The sequence below is a fragment of the Musca autumnalis genome, unplaced genomic scaffold (genome assembly GCF_047663935.1).
Source record: "Musca autumnalis isolate F117 unplaced genomic scaffold, ASM4766393v1 scaffold_4, whole genome shotgun sequence".
Classification (NCBI taxonomy): domain Eukaryota; kingdom Metazoa; phylum Arthropoda; class Insecta; order Diptera; family Muscidae; genus Musca; species Musca autumnalis.
Window position 1 is genome coordinate 160262318 of NW_027411977.1, and position 16855 is coordinate 160279172.

Sequence of the window (16855 nt, forward strand, 5' to 3'; positions counted from 1 at the left end):
AAATTTTTTGTTACAATATAGTTATCGTCTTTCATTTCATGCAATTTTGGCTGACTTGAAAAATCGTCAATTTGGACCATAAAATCGCCATTTATCAATTTTGGGCCAAAATATCGTCAAAATGACGATAAATCGTCAAATTCGGCAACTCTGTGGCTATACCAAAACATTGACCCATGTTCACAATTTCCAATGCCAACATTCAGCTTATTTCGTCTGAAAATGTGGACAAAATCCTTAAAATGCCAAATATTGACAGGCAAAACGTAGGCCTATGCCCACAATTTTTGGTGGAGAATGTTTGTGTCCACTGGGAACTTCAAATAGCAAATTACACCTAATTTTGGCGAAAAATTTAGCTTAAATCCCCCAAAATTCTGATAATCGGAAGGTACCTAAAAAGGGTCCTATACCCAATTAGGGACCTATGTCTACAATTTATGGTGGAAAAGTTAAGTGACCGCTAGAAACCATAAGTACCAAATTGTAAGTAATTTGGAAGGAAAGGGTGGCTTAAATACTCAAAATACCGAATATCAGGAGGTACCGTTATATGGGGGCTATACCAAACTATTAGCCAATGTTGTTCATATTTAGTACATTATTACCAACGGACACATCCTGAGTTTGTGGAAAATTTTCGGAAACATGTCTCCATTCTTTTAAAAGTTATTAATTTCGCACCGCTAGATCAGTGATTTCGACCACTGTGCGCCGGGATGATGTAGCGATTAGAAAATTTTGCAGTGCCTGTCAGTTCGTTTTGTAATAGAGGGTAATATAAGTTAAGGCAATGGGGAATACTCCCACTAATACCGATATCATGATGATTTTTTCACAAAAAAAAAAAAACAACATCACATCAAAAAATGAGAAGCTAATTGAAAAATCCCCTCGGCATGAAATCATTATATGGGTAGCGACCTGCAAATTTTGTAATGCTTGTCAGTTCGTTTAGTAAACATAACTCTCTGTATAGAGGCTAATATGAAGTTAAGCCAATTGGAGAATACTCCCGACTTAAAGCAATCATGTGATTTAATACTCAACAATAACAAAACAAATGTTAAAATTTTTCGATATTTTATAAAACCGTCTTCATTTTATAACGTTTTTTGCTTCTCCTTTTAACTTATGGTTTTGTGGGTTACGTCTTTGGGCATTTATGGTGACGATAAAGTTCTGTAATCAGCAACAATACAAAATTAAAATCTCACCTTTTATACGCAAAACTAAGGGCTTCCATTCCTGATGTTGAAAATTTTTCCTGATAAATGTGACCAAAAGGCGTAAGATCGTATATTGAAATAGATCCTAATCGTCCTTCTATAGACTGGAGAGAAATATGCCGATTGATATGGAGCTGAACATTGGATACATTAGCCTTTGAAAGTTCAGACTCGTTTCTGACCAATATCAAGTTTAACGATCGAATTGTTACCAAAAACTCTTTTATAGATGAACAATTATCTGCAAAAAAAAAAATGGTTTCTGTATATTATTACTGAAAGGTAGTTTGGTACAGTTATACATTTAGGATTAAATAAATAAAATAAGCATTTGCAACTCATGGTATTTTTTATTGTTTTATCTTCTCAAAAACCTTATGTCATTATCTTTGCTTTTAAAGTCGCACAATCGCAAGACTAAACTAGAGGCATAAAGTGATTATCTGACTGACATGGTCATATCTGAACACTTTTGTTGGTGTGCTACAATACCACAAATTTTCTTTTCTTGAATACACCATGGAACTGATAAAGTGACATAACGCACACTAATGCATGGAAGGGTATTTCGAATTTGCTTTTGTGTTTGATATTATACCATTCGATCAGGCTTACTCAAATATGAGCTTAGTATTATTACTAAGCTGAATCGTAAATACCGCATTTGGCGACGTCTTGTTGGAATTCAGCTGTAAATTTTATCAAAATGTATAGTGTTATAACAATTTAATTCTTTGAGTGGAAAAATATTTTGGGAAATTCACGCAGGTGAATTAGCATGCGTCCAATATATTTGATGAAATGAAGGACATTTTAGACTTGTCTTCGTGATGGCATGCTTATGTTATTTATCAAGGCTCATATTTGAGTAAGCCTGATCTCGAATGGTATAAGATTGGGTGGGGCTTTACCCACCGTGGGAATAAGTACACTTGTCATAATTCACTTTAGCTCTGTTCCTTTTGCAAGAATCTTCAAGTTTTACTCGAAGAGCGTTTCTTTACTTCAGACACCATACAATTCATATTGGAGCAACTTTTACTACTTTTGCCGGTTTTACCTTTTAAAAGTAAAGGAACAGACCATTTAATTGAGTTAAACTCAAGTGTTTAATATATTAATATTAAATAACCAAACAACGTGTAAGAGTTTACCGCTGTATCTCTATAAATCAGCTATCGGCAAAACGGCATACGTATTCTGAGCAATAATGCGATATTTAAAAATGTGAATGATGTGCTTCGAAAAACATTTAAATTCAAATGTTGTATTAATGTTGATGATCGAAAAATATTTTGCTGATGAAATGGTTCCAAAAATATATGGCTGACTTCATAAACGCAACACGGCGCGCCGTGTCCCATCGAGTTCATAAATGCAGTAAGTCTTTTTATAGACAACTCCTCGAGTTCAAAATTTTCACTAGACGCTCCGCGGAGGAGATACTAAAAAGAATAGATCTGTTTGCTCAAGAAGTATGGACTTGCCCCTGAAAAAAACTTTTACCATCGTAAATGAGGCAGCGAATGCTAGTTGCTTCAACAAAAATCAAAGTGATTCGATATCAGGTCTTAAAGTGAACTTATCCGGAATTTTGTGTGGGGGGTACCGGATGGAGTGGACAAACATAGTCCATATTTGAACCTGATCTATATCTGGTAGATATATTAGGATGTTTAGAAGTATGGACCAATTCGGCCACTACCTTACAGAGGTACCGTACGAACAATTTTTCCGAACATTTGTGAAGAAGTGGACCGATATGGCTTATCTTCGAACTTAAACTATGTTTGGACAAAATATTACTAAGGCCAAATTTTGGACCGAAGCGGCCGATCCGTTCGAGAGTTATCTTGCGCTCCAACCACCTCACACGGTGTCATAGGGGTTTTTTTGCAGCTTTCAGGCTATTTTCTCAGGAAGTATGGACTTGCCCCTGATGAAACTTGTACAGTCGTATGGGGGCTGTGAATACAAGTTGCTACAACAAAGATCAAAGCAATTCGAGTGATGGCCCTAAACTGAACTTTTCCGAAATTTTGTGTGGGAGGTACCCGAAGGAGTGGACCGATTGAGTTCATATTGAAACCTTATCTAAGTCTGGTACACATTTCACGATGGGCAAAGTATGGACCAAATCGGTTACTCCCGTCAAGTGTTATCGTGCGCATAAATTTTCCGAACATTTTCGAACTTTTGTGGGGGAGGTACCAGAAAGAGTGGACCGATATAGCCCATCTTCGAACTTAAAATAAGCTTGGGCAAAATATTACGAAAGCCAGAATTTGAACCGAATCGGTTCATCCGTTCGAGAGTGCGATCCAGCCAGCCAGACGTACGGAGATTGCTCAATCGACTACAAATTGTTTAAAACACATTTCGTCCAAACATACCTGGGGTCTAAAAACTTTATTTCGATGAGGCACATTTTGCCCGTATGAAAGTGTATATGGTAAATAACAAAAATGTTTTGCAATCGATGAATCCGAGTTTCACCCTTTCAGAATTCGCGAACTGTCAACCCATTCTATAAAGTATGACTACAATTCTTTAAAATGAAGTGTTTTAGGAGGGATCCCATAATGTCGACCATTAAAATTAACTTTCGTGGAAGCTGTGTTGGCATCAATGTAGAAAAATGGGTAAAAAAAAGCCAACAAGTTTTTTTATGTTCCCATGCGATTTCTGGCTTAACCTTACATTTTATAGACCTATTCCCAAAGAATGAATCACAGAATACTCCATGGGCAGTAAGATAGCAGTGCATCCACCTAAAATTGGTGCTGACATTTTGAAGCCGGAATTTCAGGGTTTTTTGAATTTTTTTAATAATCCGGACGCGTAAGAATGTAATATTCCAAACTCATAACACGATTATAGAACTTGTGATTTTACGTCGTTTGGTACATATCTCATGAGTGTGCTCCTTACAGCATCCTAGTTATTGGAGTCGAAAGGCCAACATTTCATGCGTGAATTTTCTTGCAAAACATATTTTTTGCGTGTAAAATTTACAACTGTCATTCAATTTCCTTCGAAACCCGCGTGAATTTAGTTTTTTTTTTACGCGACGGTTCTAATGAAGCCTTCCGCGATCGAATTCATCTACTAAAACCGCGGATATAGATACCTTGAAAATCGGAAAATCAGCAAAAATATATTTTGACAAATCCGCGTACTAAACCGCGATTTTCTTTAAAATTTTTTACATAAATGGAATCCTTTACTCGCGATTATAATATTTGCGAAAACACGTGTCATAAAAAAACAGAGATACGCGAGTAATATGGGTATTTCGCCAAGAATTGAATGTAGAGGTACATCCGCGGTTTTTGAAGAATCTATTTGAAATAGGTGTATATCGACGTATTTTTGATTGGCGCTGATGAAACCGGATGCGCATCAAAATCGTATGCGCATTGCGCGACTTTTACCAACTTTAAGGTTTTTTGCAGTGCATGATGCAACTGGCGGCACACAATGGCCGCTGAGTGAAACAACGAAATTGTAAGGTATTGATATTTCTCTTTTGTACCATTCTATTTTGGTTTCAACTCAAATTCAGTATGTACTAAACATTGAGATAATTTAACTACTCAAGTAACGGTATTATTTTTATTTAATCTCCCACCTCAGCTTATTTGGATTTACTTTTGTTCTCATATTTTTAGTTCTAATAAAGAATTCAATGAAGATTTACGTGTCCGTGTTTCATTGCGCTAACAGCGTTCGAAAACTTACATTAAGGTACCGTACAATAACGTTTTGTAGCGTACCTAGCATGAAAAGTTACACTACGATAAGGTACCGTACATGTACACAAACTTTAAAAAAAATTTTAGCGTTTGAGTACATGACCCAACGATAATCGTAGCGTACATGTTTGGTACGCAACCACCATTGTAAAGTAACAACCACGTACCCAACTGAAATGGTTGGGTACGTACGTTATAAATGTTGCGTGTACATTAAAAAACCACGTAGCGTACATCATTATGTACCCTAAAAAACAAATAGAGGTTGCGTACACCTGGGTGATGTTTATAAAGAGGTTGCGTACACCTGAGTGATGTTTATAAAGAAATATTAAATATGATTGGCATGAGGAAAAATACAACCATAAAAATAAGAGTGAATATCGTATAAATAAAATACAAAAGTATCTATATTTATATTTAACCAGTAAATATGAAAACATTTATTTATTTTATAAAAAATTAACGAATATATAAAAGATTAACATAAATACTAAAGAAAATAGAATTTAACAGGAGAAAGCTCAACTTTCATAATTGAAATCCCCATTGACTTTTACCATTAATATATGTTCAAGATTTGTTGCTGACATGCGGTTTTGCTGATTAGATAATATGTATTTCATAGCAGAAAATAAGCGTTCCACACTTAATTGGGTTGACGGTACAATATTATCAATCTCACTGATGATGGTTTTCTGAGAGTACCAAAATGCTATTATATTTTCACTTAGTGGCAATCTTGATTGCCGCACATAAGTGGCAAAATCAGCTTCTAAATTGTGTAAATTAGATGAACTCGGAATTTCTGTGGCAGGATCTATCATTTGCAGATAATCGGAAAAAGATTTGGCTGCATGTGGTCTGCTCGGTGATGGAGTTTCCTCTAATATTGGGTGGCTTGTATTGTGTTCTGAAACATAAACGATGATTGATATAAATAAATATGCATTGTTTTGGTATACTTTAGCAAACTTAGCTTCTGTTGACTTCATGCGTTTATATAACGATAGTATGTAGCTCTTCGCCCTTTGTTTTTGTTCGTAAGTTATGCATACTTTGATTCGTAAATCCAAGAACACAGCTGCGTTAAACAGTTCATTTTCTAAAAGTTTGTCCTTTCTTATCTTCAAGGACTCCTTGAGAAGGGTTTTCATGTTGCTATCCGGTAAAGCGTCAATTTGAAATGTTATATCCATAACAATAATGTATAGTTCGCTTTGTAACTTAATGGTAGCGTTGTAAATAGGTTTAAATAGTCCCAAGAATTCAGTTGCGAAAGACCATTCTTCAGATTCAAGAAATAAATCAGGACAATCCTTGCTTAGTGTATTTATAATTTCCTTCATTTCCAGGCATCTTTCAATCATTTTATATGTTGAATTCCAACGTGTCGCACAATCAATGATAGGTTTTTTGTAGAGTTCACTTCTTAGAAAATTTAAAATCGTTTTACTTCTAAGTTTTTTTACCACTGTTTCAGAACATCGTTTACACACAGTTGGAGAGTGTGAGCACCACAACGAATGCTAGTAATTGTGTTCGATGAGATGTTAAAATCAATTGATTCAATTGTGTCAATAGCTATTCGGCAATCGATATCATCTTCATCTTCTTCGAAATCCATTATTTATCGACAATTGCGTTTCACAGTTCAGGATTCGTACAGTTTTGAACATATTTGATCCGTTGTCGGTTGTAATAGTTAAAATATTACGTATATCAACATCATATTCCTTTAGAACATTCAGTATAACTGTTTTTAAATATTCAGAAGTGTGACTTGATCTAAGCTCCTTTATAGCCAACGTTTTAACAACGATTTTACCATGTTTAATGTACTGAACATTAATACCCAGCATACTTAAGTCCAGCCTTGTTGCGACATCCATCTTAAGGGAAAATAATATCCCTTAAGATCGTTTGAGATTTCCGTTTTAATATTTTTTGAGAAAGCGATAATTCGTTCCATTACGTTATGTTCATTTACAGTTATCCCGAGTACACTTAAAACAGGTTCTATAAGAACTCTGAAGGCTTTATCTTCGGCCATATGTAAAGGACGTCCATTTTTTGTAAAAAGTTCCACCAATGCTGTTTCAATTTTTTTTTGGATTCACACTTTTTTTTTAATAATACTTTGATGACTCTTTTTTCTTTTACGTTTTCCCGTTTTTGATCAATATAGTTCGCATACAAATCGGGATGCACAATTTTCAAATGTCGCTCTAAATTTGCGGAATGCCAATTTAAAACATTGTTGACACAATTTTGTAAATTACACACTGTTTGATTTGATTCGTTTGTACTGAACATATCACGAAGAACAATATTTTTTGGTCTTGGCATTTATATTATTATTTTCACTCAACGTTTAAAAATGAACTAAATAGCATTTGCGGGGGTTCTTTGCATATATAGTTTGCAAAAAATGAATTTTGTTAAAAAATTACACTATCTGCAACTATTCCAAAGGGTTTTCGCGAAATTTCCCGTAAATTATACAATAAGACTACGAGTGTAACAAACTCAAAAACTAGATCATTCATGAGGTACCTGAATGGTTATAATTTATTACAATACACAAGAAAGATAAAAACCAATATTGTGGTTTACATTTTTTTAACTCATAATTTTTATGATGTAAAAAAAGGATAGGTACTTTATGGTTTTGGTGTGCGAGGAATAATATTTCCACCTAGTTCTGACTTTCTAACTTATCAAAACCAAAAACTCCGATAATTCTACCTGTAAACAAACTATAAAAATATAGCAGACCCAAAGACCGGATGTCGCTTCACAGCTAGGTACCAGTCCTTGGGTACCTTAACGGCAATTCATAATTTGGAAAAACACAAAAAAGCAAAAAAAGTAATTCTTATTGTGGTGGTGTAGCATTTCTTTTTGTAAGATGATGTTGATACTGAAAACAACTTACTTGAAACTGTTCTTCGATGCTTTCTTGACTTTGCTAAAATATTGAAAATGAACCACCTGTTTTCACAATACAAATGATACGATTTTTAATAATAAAAAACACCTCCATAAACTACAGCCCTATAGCAACCCTTTTGTAAATTGTCAAGAGTTTAGATATTCGATGAGAGCGTTTTGTTTAGGCATTACTAACTTCTTGCATATGTATTTATGACATTTAAATAATGATATTTATAGTCCTAATTAGTTGAAGATACATATTCATTTATATTTACTTGTATTTCATTTGTATATATTCCACAAAAATTAAACTTAATATTTTTAATACCTTATTAACCAAACAAATGTAAGTGTACCCTACCAACACTTTCTTTCTAAAGGTACATTATGATGTACTCTACGTGGTTTTTAATGTACGCGCTGATGTACGCAACCTTCTCGGTTGGGTACGTGGTTGTTATATTACGATGGAGGTTGCGTAGCAAACATGTGTGTTTGACGAACTTTTCGAATCTCGTTGGGCACACTTACATAAACACTAAAATGGATTTTTAATGTTTGTTTACGCGTACATAAACTTTATAATTTTTTTTAGTGTTTGTGTACATGTACGGTACCTTATGATAAGGTACTGTTTGTTTCCGAACACTGCCCCACATTCAAATTCCATCAGCTGAAAATTTTCGTTTAGTTTGGATAATGGTTGAAAATCTTCCTTAAAAAGTTTTCGAGATAAAATATTTATTATATATATTTTGTTGTAAAAAATATGAATCCCCCTTTATTAACTTCCTACTAATGCCCTCTCTAAGCTGTCAGCCAGTTTTGAATGAATTTTTTTATCGATTTACGACTGCCAAACTACTAAAATGTACGTGTACAGACAAACATTGACGGCCACAATCAAGCGATATTTAAGCTAAGCTGTCATTCAAAATGACCATGTGTACCCAGCTTTACCATGCTGCATTACGGCAAACTCGATAACCATAGGAAAACCATCATCTTCTGAGAGCTGTTCTTTTAGCGGTATTTAAGTGATATTGGGTAAGATTTATTGCTGAGTGTTGTATATCTTATGTTGTCAGCCTCATTCACAAAAATATCAGCGAAAATCGCATTAAACGGTAGCCAAACCGAGGTTTGGACCATGTTGACGATTTTCCAAATTTTGTTGACGATTTGACGATTTTTTTGACGATTTCCGATCAAAAACTGTCGGCAACGCTGGCCCAGAGCCATAAGTAAAATATCATAACCTCGTGTTGAACAAAGTATATGTTTTAGTGTGTCAAAAAAATCAAACTGTTCTATTATTATTTTTGTTTGTCAAAAATTGTGTTTTTCTTTTGTGGAAAAAATCTATTCCGCGCTTTGAATAGAAAATAAAAAAAGGAATTACCGTTTGTTCGTCAACAGGTTGAACATTTTCGTTCGTCGAAAGAATATTTTCGAACTGCGTAATTTATTAATGTTAAAAATGTTAGGTTCCATGCCAATTGATAACTTAAGCGGAGACAGCTTTTCGAGTTGGAGCATACAGATGAAGAGTCTCCTGGTAACAATGGATTACTGGTCAGTTTGTGAAAATTTATGTCCGTCAACAGCTTCACAAGAAGACAAGGCACGTTTTAAGGCAATAGATGAAAAAGCCCTTCCAACTATTACATTGAGTATGAAGCCCTCCGAGTTGATTCATATCAAGCATTGCAAGACAGCAAACATGTCAAAAACACCAGCTCGGAGGGTGCATTTGTTTAAAAAGTTAGTACGCTTCAAAATACAGGATGGTACACCCTACTCCGAACAAATTAATGAATTTTCTGGTTGTGTTGAATCCCTAAAAGAAATTGACAATTCAATGTCCGACGATTTCATTAGCCTGATTCTCCTATGCAGTTTGCCTGATAGTTTCGAGACCTTCGTTGTGGCTATGGAAAGCAGAGACAAACTACCATCATTAGAACAATTGAAGGTCTAGATTTTAGAGGAGTATAATCGTAGAGGTGAGAGGCAGAATTCTACAGCAGAACATGTGTTGGTGGTTAAGAATAGAGGAGATGTAAAAGGGAAGAGGCAAAGTCAAAAATATGGGGAGCGGAAAAGAGATAGAAACATAAAATGTTATGCATGTGCAAGACGTGAGCATATAAAATCTGAATGACATTACACTATGTGACGTATTTTTTGTGCCGAGGTTAAAATCAAATTTTTTGTCGGTGAGCAAAATTATTAAGAATGGTAATTCAGTGCGATTTACAAAAGATAAAGCATTCGTAAATAAACCATCGAAAGAAATGATATTTGAAGCAAGGCTAGAAAATGGAATATTCAAAACATATTTTAAAAGCAAACGTGATTTCGCGATGCTAAATGTTGACGACTCGGATTTAATTTTATGGCATAAACGGTATCAATGTAAACAAAATCTCTTCAAACGCGGAAAATATGTGTGTGATTTGTAGTCAATGTAAAATAAAATCTGTTCCGTTCAGATCAATAAATGAAGTGGTACATAGTGACGTGTGTGGTCCTATGCGTGTTGCATCACAAAGCGGTTCGATATATTTCGTAACATTTATGACTTTTCGCGTTTTATTTATGTTTATTTTTTGAGACAAAAGTCTGATGTGTTAAATGTTTTTAAAGACTTTTTGAATATGGCCGAAAATCAGACTGGTAAAAATTAAACATTTTAAGGAGTGACAACGGTTCCGAATATTTGTCTATTGAGTTTGATAATTTTTTAAAGAGACGTGGAATCGTACATCAGACTACGACCATCTACACACCACAGCAGAATTTTATAGCTGAAAGAGCTAACAGAACGTTAATGGAAATGGCGAGATGTATGATTGCCGAATCAAATACTCCAAGAAACCTCTGGACAGAAGCTGTCAACACCGCCTTTTATATAAGGAACCGTTCGCCCACAAAGTTATTAAAAAATAGTACTCCATTTGAAAAATGGTACGGTCATAAACTATCGGTTTCACATTTTAAGGAATTTGGTTGTAATGCAGTTGTTTTGAATAAAAAGCCTGGAAGAAATAAATTGGAGCCAAAAGGTGATGTTTTGACATTTTTCGGTTATCGGATGTACAACAAAATAAAGAGAACGATAGTGATATCATATATTTTTCGAGAATATGTTCTCCAACGTAACTGATGATAATTGTGCTGAAGAGAATAGTGTTGATTGGTTAATCACTCAAAGAGAACAACAAAGCAGTGACAATATGCAGTCATATGCACCAGCAACAACAACACCTAGTGTCACCAACAACATTATTAGTGACATCGTAACACATGAATGGAAGCCCGCAGAACTGTTACCCCACCACCTCCGCCAACGCAACCATCAACAAATCCCAACTTATCGATTTATGAATCTGATGTGCAAATATTTGAAGAAATGAGTGACAATAACGGTGTGGCTGAAGAGAAGAGGAAGAGGCGAAGGCCGCGTATATTAATAACAGGTACTGTAGGAAGACCACGGGTAAAAAGAAATGATGATGATGCTAATGTGCGAAGAGCTAGCAAATATTTTTTGAGAGAGTCTACTCCAGAAGTTCTTAATGAATTGAGTGAAATTGAATGTGATCCCAAAACTGTAAAAGAAGCAATGAATAGGACAGGCGCAGATAAATGGAAAAAGGCAATGAAAACGGAAGAATTGTACGTGGGAGTTGGTGGATAAACCAGCAAATAAAAACATAATTGGAAATAAATGGGTTTTTACCACAAAGAGAGATGCTGGTGGTAAAATACATAAATATAAAGCGAGATTGGTTGCCCTTGACTGTTTTCAGAAGCCTAATGAGGACTATTCTGATACGTTTGCGCCTGTTGTATGACACAGTACAATTCGCTTAATATTGGCTATTGCATTAAAATTTAAGTTTTTGGTAAACCACCTAGATGTCAAATCAGCTTATCTTAATGGAATTTTAAAGGAAGAAATTTATATGCACCAACCCAAAATGTTTGAGGATCCAGAAAATAAAGGAAAAGTATGTAAATTGAGAAAATCATTGTACGGGCTGAAACAAGCTGGAAAAGATTGGAATGTAAAAATAAACGAAGTTTTAAATACTATCGGATTCCAACAATGCTTAACGGATACGTGCGTCTACGTCGGCAGTAACAAGGAAGAGCTGAGCATTATTGCAATTTACGTCGATGATATGCTGATCGTTTGTAATAGGAGTGACGTACTGAACAATATCGTAAAAATACTAAATGGCCACATTGAAGCAGTAGATAAAGGGCCAGTCAATAATTTTCTTGGTCTTGAAGTGGAAAGAAATGGTGACAGAGGTGTTATAAGTATACATCAAAACTTGTTTGTCAAGGAACTTTTGGAAGAGTGGAATATGCAAAACTGTAAGTCTTCAGCAACACCTCTGCCATCGGGAACAGTGCTAACAAATTGTGAAGGAGAAGATGAAAAATTGTATCAATCACTCATTGGCAGCCTTATGTACTCAGCCACAATTTCTTGCCCGGACATTGCACACACTGTTTCCAGATTATCTCAGTTCAACGCTCATCCACATAAGGAACATCATAAAGCTGCAAGACATGTGCTATGATATTTAAATTGTTATCCGAAGTTGGTAATATCATATAAAATGGAAGATAACTTATTCAGGGCAATCATGAATAAAAATTCCGTGCGGAATTTGTACCCTTTCCCCAATTTCCAATTTTTTATTTCCAAATTTATATCCAATAAGGAAATATTTTTGTCGATTCGGCGAAAATATTCCATAACGAAGTGATTCTAGCAGTTTTCAACGTTTTTAAATATTGACTTTTTAAAGAATTTTGCATTTTAAAAATTTTTCCGTGCGGAAAATTCCGAGGGAACTATTCATGATTGCCCTGATTATGTTTCACCGATGCCGATTGGGGGTCAAATCCAACTGATCGGAAATCTTTTAGTGGTTTCTTTCTATTTTTCGCAGGAGGTCCTATTAGTTGGGAGTCCAAGAAGCAACATGTGGTAGCCTTAAGTTCCATGGAGGCTGAATATATAGCGGTATGTCAAGGTGCCAAAGAGATTGCATTCCACAGAAGTCTATTGAAGGAGATAGGGTTTGGTTACCTTGTTCAGATGCCTGCAGAAATTAGATGCGATAATGTTGGAGCGCAATTTCTATCAACCAACCAGATGACTCTGAGGCGAAGCAAGCATATTGATATTAGATTCCATTTTATTAAAGAGAAAATTAAATTAAAAGAAATGTTTATAACGTATGTTTCTACAAACGAAAATGTAGCTGATATTTTGACAAAATCTTTGCCTAAAATTAAACATCATTATATATGTGATTTACTTAATTTTTGTTTTTGTAAATGATTTTCTGTTTATATGAATTTTCGTTGAGGCGGAGTATGTAAGGTATTGATATTTCTCTTTTGTACCATTCTATTTTGGTTTCAACTCAAATTCAGTATGTACTAAACATTGAGATAATTTAACTACTCAAGTAACGGTATTATTTTTATTTAACCTCCCACCTCAGCTTATTTGGATATACTTTTGTTTTCATATTTTTAGTTCTATTAATGAATTCTATGAAGATTTACGTGTCCGTGTTTCATTGCGCTAACAGAAATACGAATAAATATTGAAAGAGATTGATTCGCTTTATCCAAAATTGGATGCGCATCAACCGACTTTAACTAATACGCGAATTACAGGATTTTTAATTTTCATATCTTTTATATGATTGTAATTTCAATATTACTCTTAATTTCCTATCCTTATAAGTTATCACAGTAAGCAGTTAAGCTTTCACGATGGTAAACCATATATTTTGATCAAGTTAGTAGAATACTTTAATTTATGTATAAGATTTTAGCGAAATAGTTGGATAATAGCCCGTTTTCACGGTACGTCGTTCGTTCTCTATTCGTTGTTCGACCCATAACTACGAATAAATTACTTATTTCCCCACACAAAATTCTATGAACGAACGACGATTTCTACGTTGTTCGATTAGAAATACTCTCTGAACGACGAATAAGTATGTCTTATCCCTAACAAATGAGAGAATTTATCGAAAAAAATTAATTATGACGTGTCTAAATTCAAAATTGAAAAATTTGTTGAAAACACAAAAATTTTTAGAAAAAAGGAAAAAGATGAATGAAAATTAATGAACTAAACATTTATATAGATGCAGAAGGAAGATGGTTGTGTTTCCTTCTTAATTCCACACACATTTCTGGTCCATTAGTTCAAAATCGCGTAAAAAAATCAGAAACAAAAAGGAAGCAAATAACTGAAAGTCTGTATACACAAATATTGTTTTGACATGTCTCTCTCTCTCTCTGTCTCTTTAATTTTGAAAATAGAAACATATAAAAATATATTGAAAATAAAAAATTATTCAGAATTTATGGAAAAAATGAATGAAATGTATGTAGTTAAATATAGAAGATATATTTGAAGGAAAGTCTATTGCTTTTCCTATTCATTTAATGTATATTTTATGTGTTTTCGATTTAAATTTTCGTGAAAACAAGGAAACAAAAATGAAAGAAATTTTGTTTATGTTTCTGTTAATTACGAATGGTGTCGTGGAAACGGGTTAATTCGTGTACGTCGTTCGAAAGGCGAACAACGTAGTTGAAACGCTCGTGTGAACATGACATAACTCTCAAATATTTTTTTCTAATTTTTCGAAACAAACCAAAAAATATATTTGTAACAATATTTTCCAACAATGAGTTGTTTCTCTTTTGTTGTTGTTATAATATGCAATTTATAAAGCCAATGTTTATAATTTTGGTTTCACATTTTTTTACGCGTTGTCTAGTTTCTGTACGTATTTTTAATTTAGTTTTTAGAGGTTTATACGGACTCTGAGTTAGTATAATATAAATTTATTGCTAGATTGTTTTAATTTTTTTTGATTTTCCGCGAAAATAAAAACACATTTTGGAAATTTTAGTGCATCTACGGATGGATATCAAATGCTGTTACTGATATATGCTTTCATTTTCTCAATACAAAAAATAAGCAATTTTAAAATATTTTTTCTTTATAAGAGGATTAAAACCGCTATAACTTTTGCGCTCATGTGCCAATTTCGTGAACGCGAGCAGATTTGAAACCAGATTTTTTTCCTTTAACTCTATGCCAAAAATTGTAGATGTGCACGCGAAATTTTTTTTTAAATTTTTTTTCAAATGGAATCGCAAAGGAATTTTGTTATTTGCCATATACTCGTACGTTAGCATAAATGCTGAGGGTATAAAAACGAATTTTACAAAAAATAAACAAAAGAAATGTATTGTTTGCGTTCATAAATGCAGTAAAACGATATGCCCTTTTTTGACAACGTCAGTGTTGCCACACATGCTTACTTTGTCTTCATCTTAAATTGTCAATATTTCCGATGTAAATGTTGCATTTGTTAAGTCAGCCACTGTATACACCCATCGACGCGATTAAGGTAAAATCTTACAGACGAAAACAAGGAAGAAGCATGCATTCTTATTCTTGGACCTCGCGCTCCGACAAATTAAATTGTGTATGGAAGAAGAACTTTTGACTTTTCCATTGGTGCTAATTACATCAGATAACGGACATATGGCGTAATATACAATAACAGGTATACTTATTTTGACACAATCGAACTAATGTTGTTTTGGGATACCAAAATTAAATTTATTGTGGTTAATACTTTAAAGAGTAATTTATACTAGTATTTATTTAAGAGTTTAAAATGTACATTTGGAATTTCTTAAAGAAATTCGTTTATTTCTATACGAATTAAAGTATATATATATAGTACCATAGGAGATTTTTACACATTTCGGGATGTTTTCTCAAGAAGTATGGACTTGCCCCTGAAAAAACTTTTACCTTTTTTTACCTTACCTTGTCCGAATTTTTTGAGAGAAGTACCCGAATGAGTAGACAAATATAGCCAACTTGATCTATATCTGTTAGATACATGTTAGGATGTGTGAAGTATGGACCAAATCGGTGATTCCCTTCAAGAGTTATCGTGCGCACAAATTTTCCGAACATTTTTGTACTTTTGTGGGGGAGGTACCTGAAGGTGTGTACCGATATTTTCAAGACGATTTTCGAGTAATCGATTCCTCGATTTTTTGATTTGATGAATCTAAAAATCGAAGTCGAGTTTTGACTTCGTAGAAAATCAAAAGAACGATTTTCTATTACACTGTGCAACATTTTTAAGGTGATCTTGTGCAAACAATTCGAACTGAGGATTTTTTGAAAGTACAGACCCAAACGACCAGAAACCCTAGTTGGGTTTTGTTGTGTCATATCCAGCTCGGATTTTATGGCCCCATCTAAACATGGTTAAATATTGAGTTTTTAAAGAAATTCGGGGCTATATCTCTGAAACCAATGCGAATCTTCTTCTGACCTCTGAAGCAAATTTGTAGATAAGGACAAGACTAAAATATTTGGAGAAATAATGAACTCAAAAAAACTACATTTATCGCCTCAAATTTAAAAGTATATGCAAAAATGCCACAATTTTTATACATTTCACACCGTATCTCCAAAACCGTTAATTTTTTCTGAATATTTTCTTTTGGAAAAATATTCCCTGGAATGTAATATACCACTCTTCAGAACATGGCATTGTAAAATGCCTCTATGCTGTTGTTTTCAGCACATTTTTCAACGACGATTTAATAAAAATGTCAAACTGTTGGTGTGAACTGTGTTTGAAATACGTGTTGTAAAATATATGATGCAAAATACCGCTGAAACAACATGAAGTAAGCATTTTAGAGTTTCAGAATGTTCTAAAGAATTGTTGAGAACTTTATTTGGAAGATTTTTGCAAAAGGTTACTTGGTTCAACTGCCAATAGTTTAGCCGATACTGACCAGAATTTCAGCAATTATGTAAAATTTTCTATATTTTATAGA

The 16855-nt window shown here is 34.0% G+C and overlaps 1 protein-coding gene across 2 annotated transcripts in view; it reads right to left on the bottom strand.

Moving 5' to 3' along the window:
- Vps13D (vacuolar protein sorting 13D) overlaps nucleotides 1-16855 on the bottom strand; it is a 672569-nt gene that overhangs the window by 275634 nt on the left and 380080 nt on the right. For both annotated transcript variants that reach the window (XM_073982994.1, XM_073982993.1), the window contains exon 11: nucleotides 1218-1470. In XM_073982994.1, the coding sequence (XP_073839095.1) occupies nucleotides 1218-1470 (253 nt within the window). The remainder of the gene's footprint in view (nucleotides 1-1217; nucleotides 1471-16855) is intronic.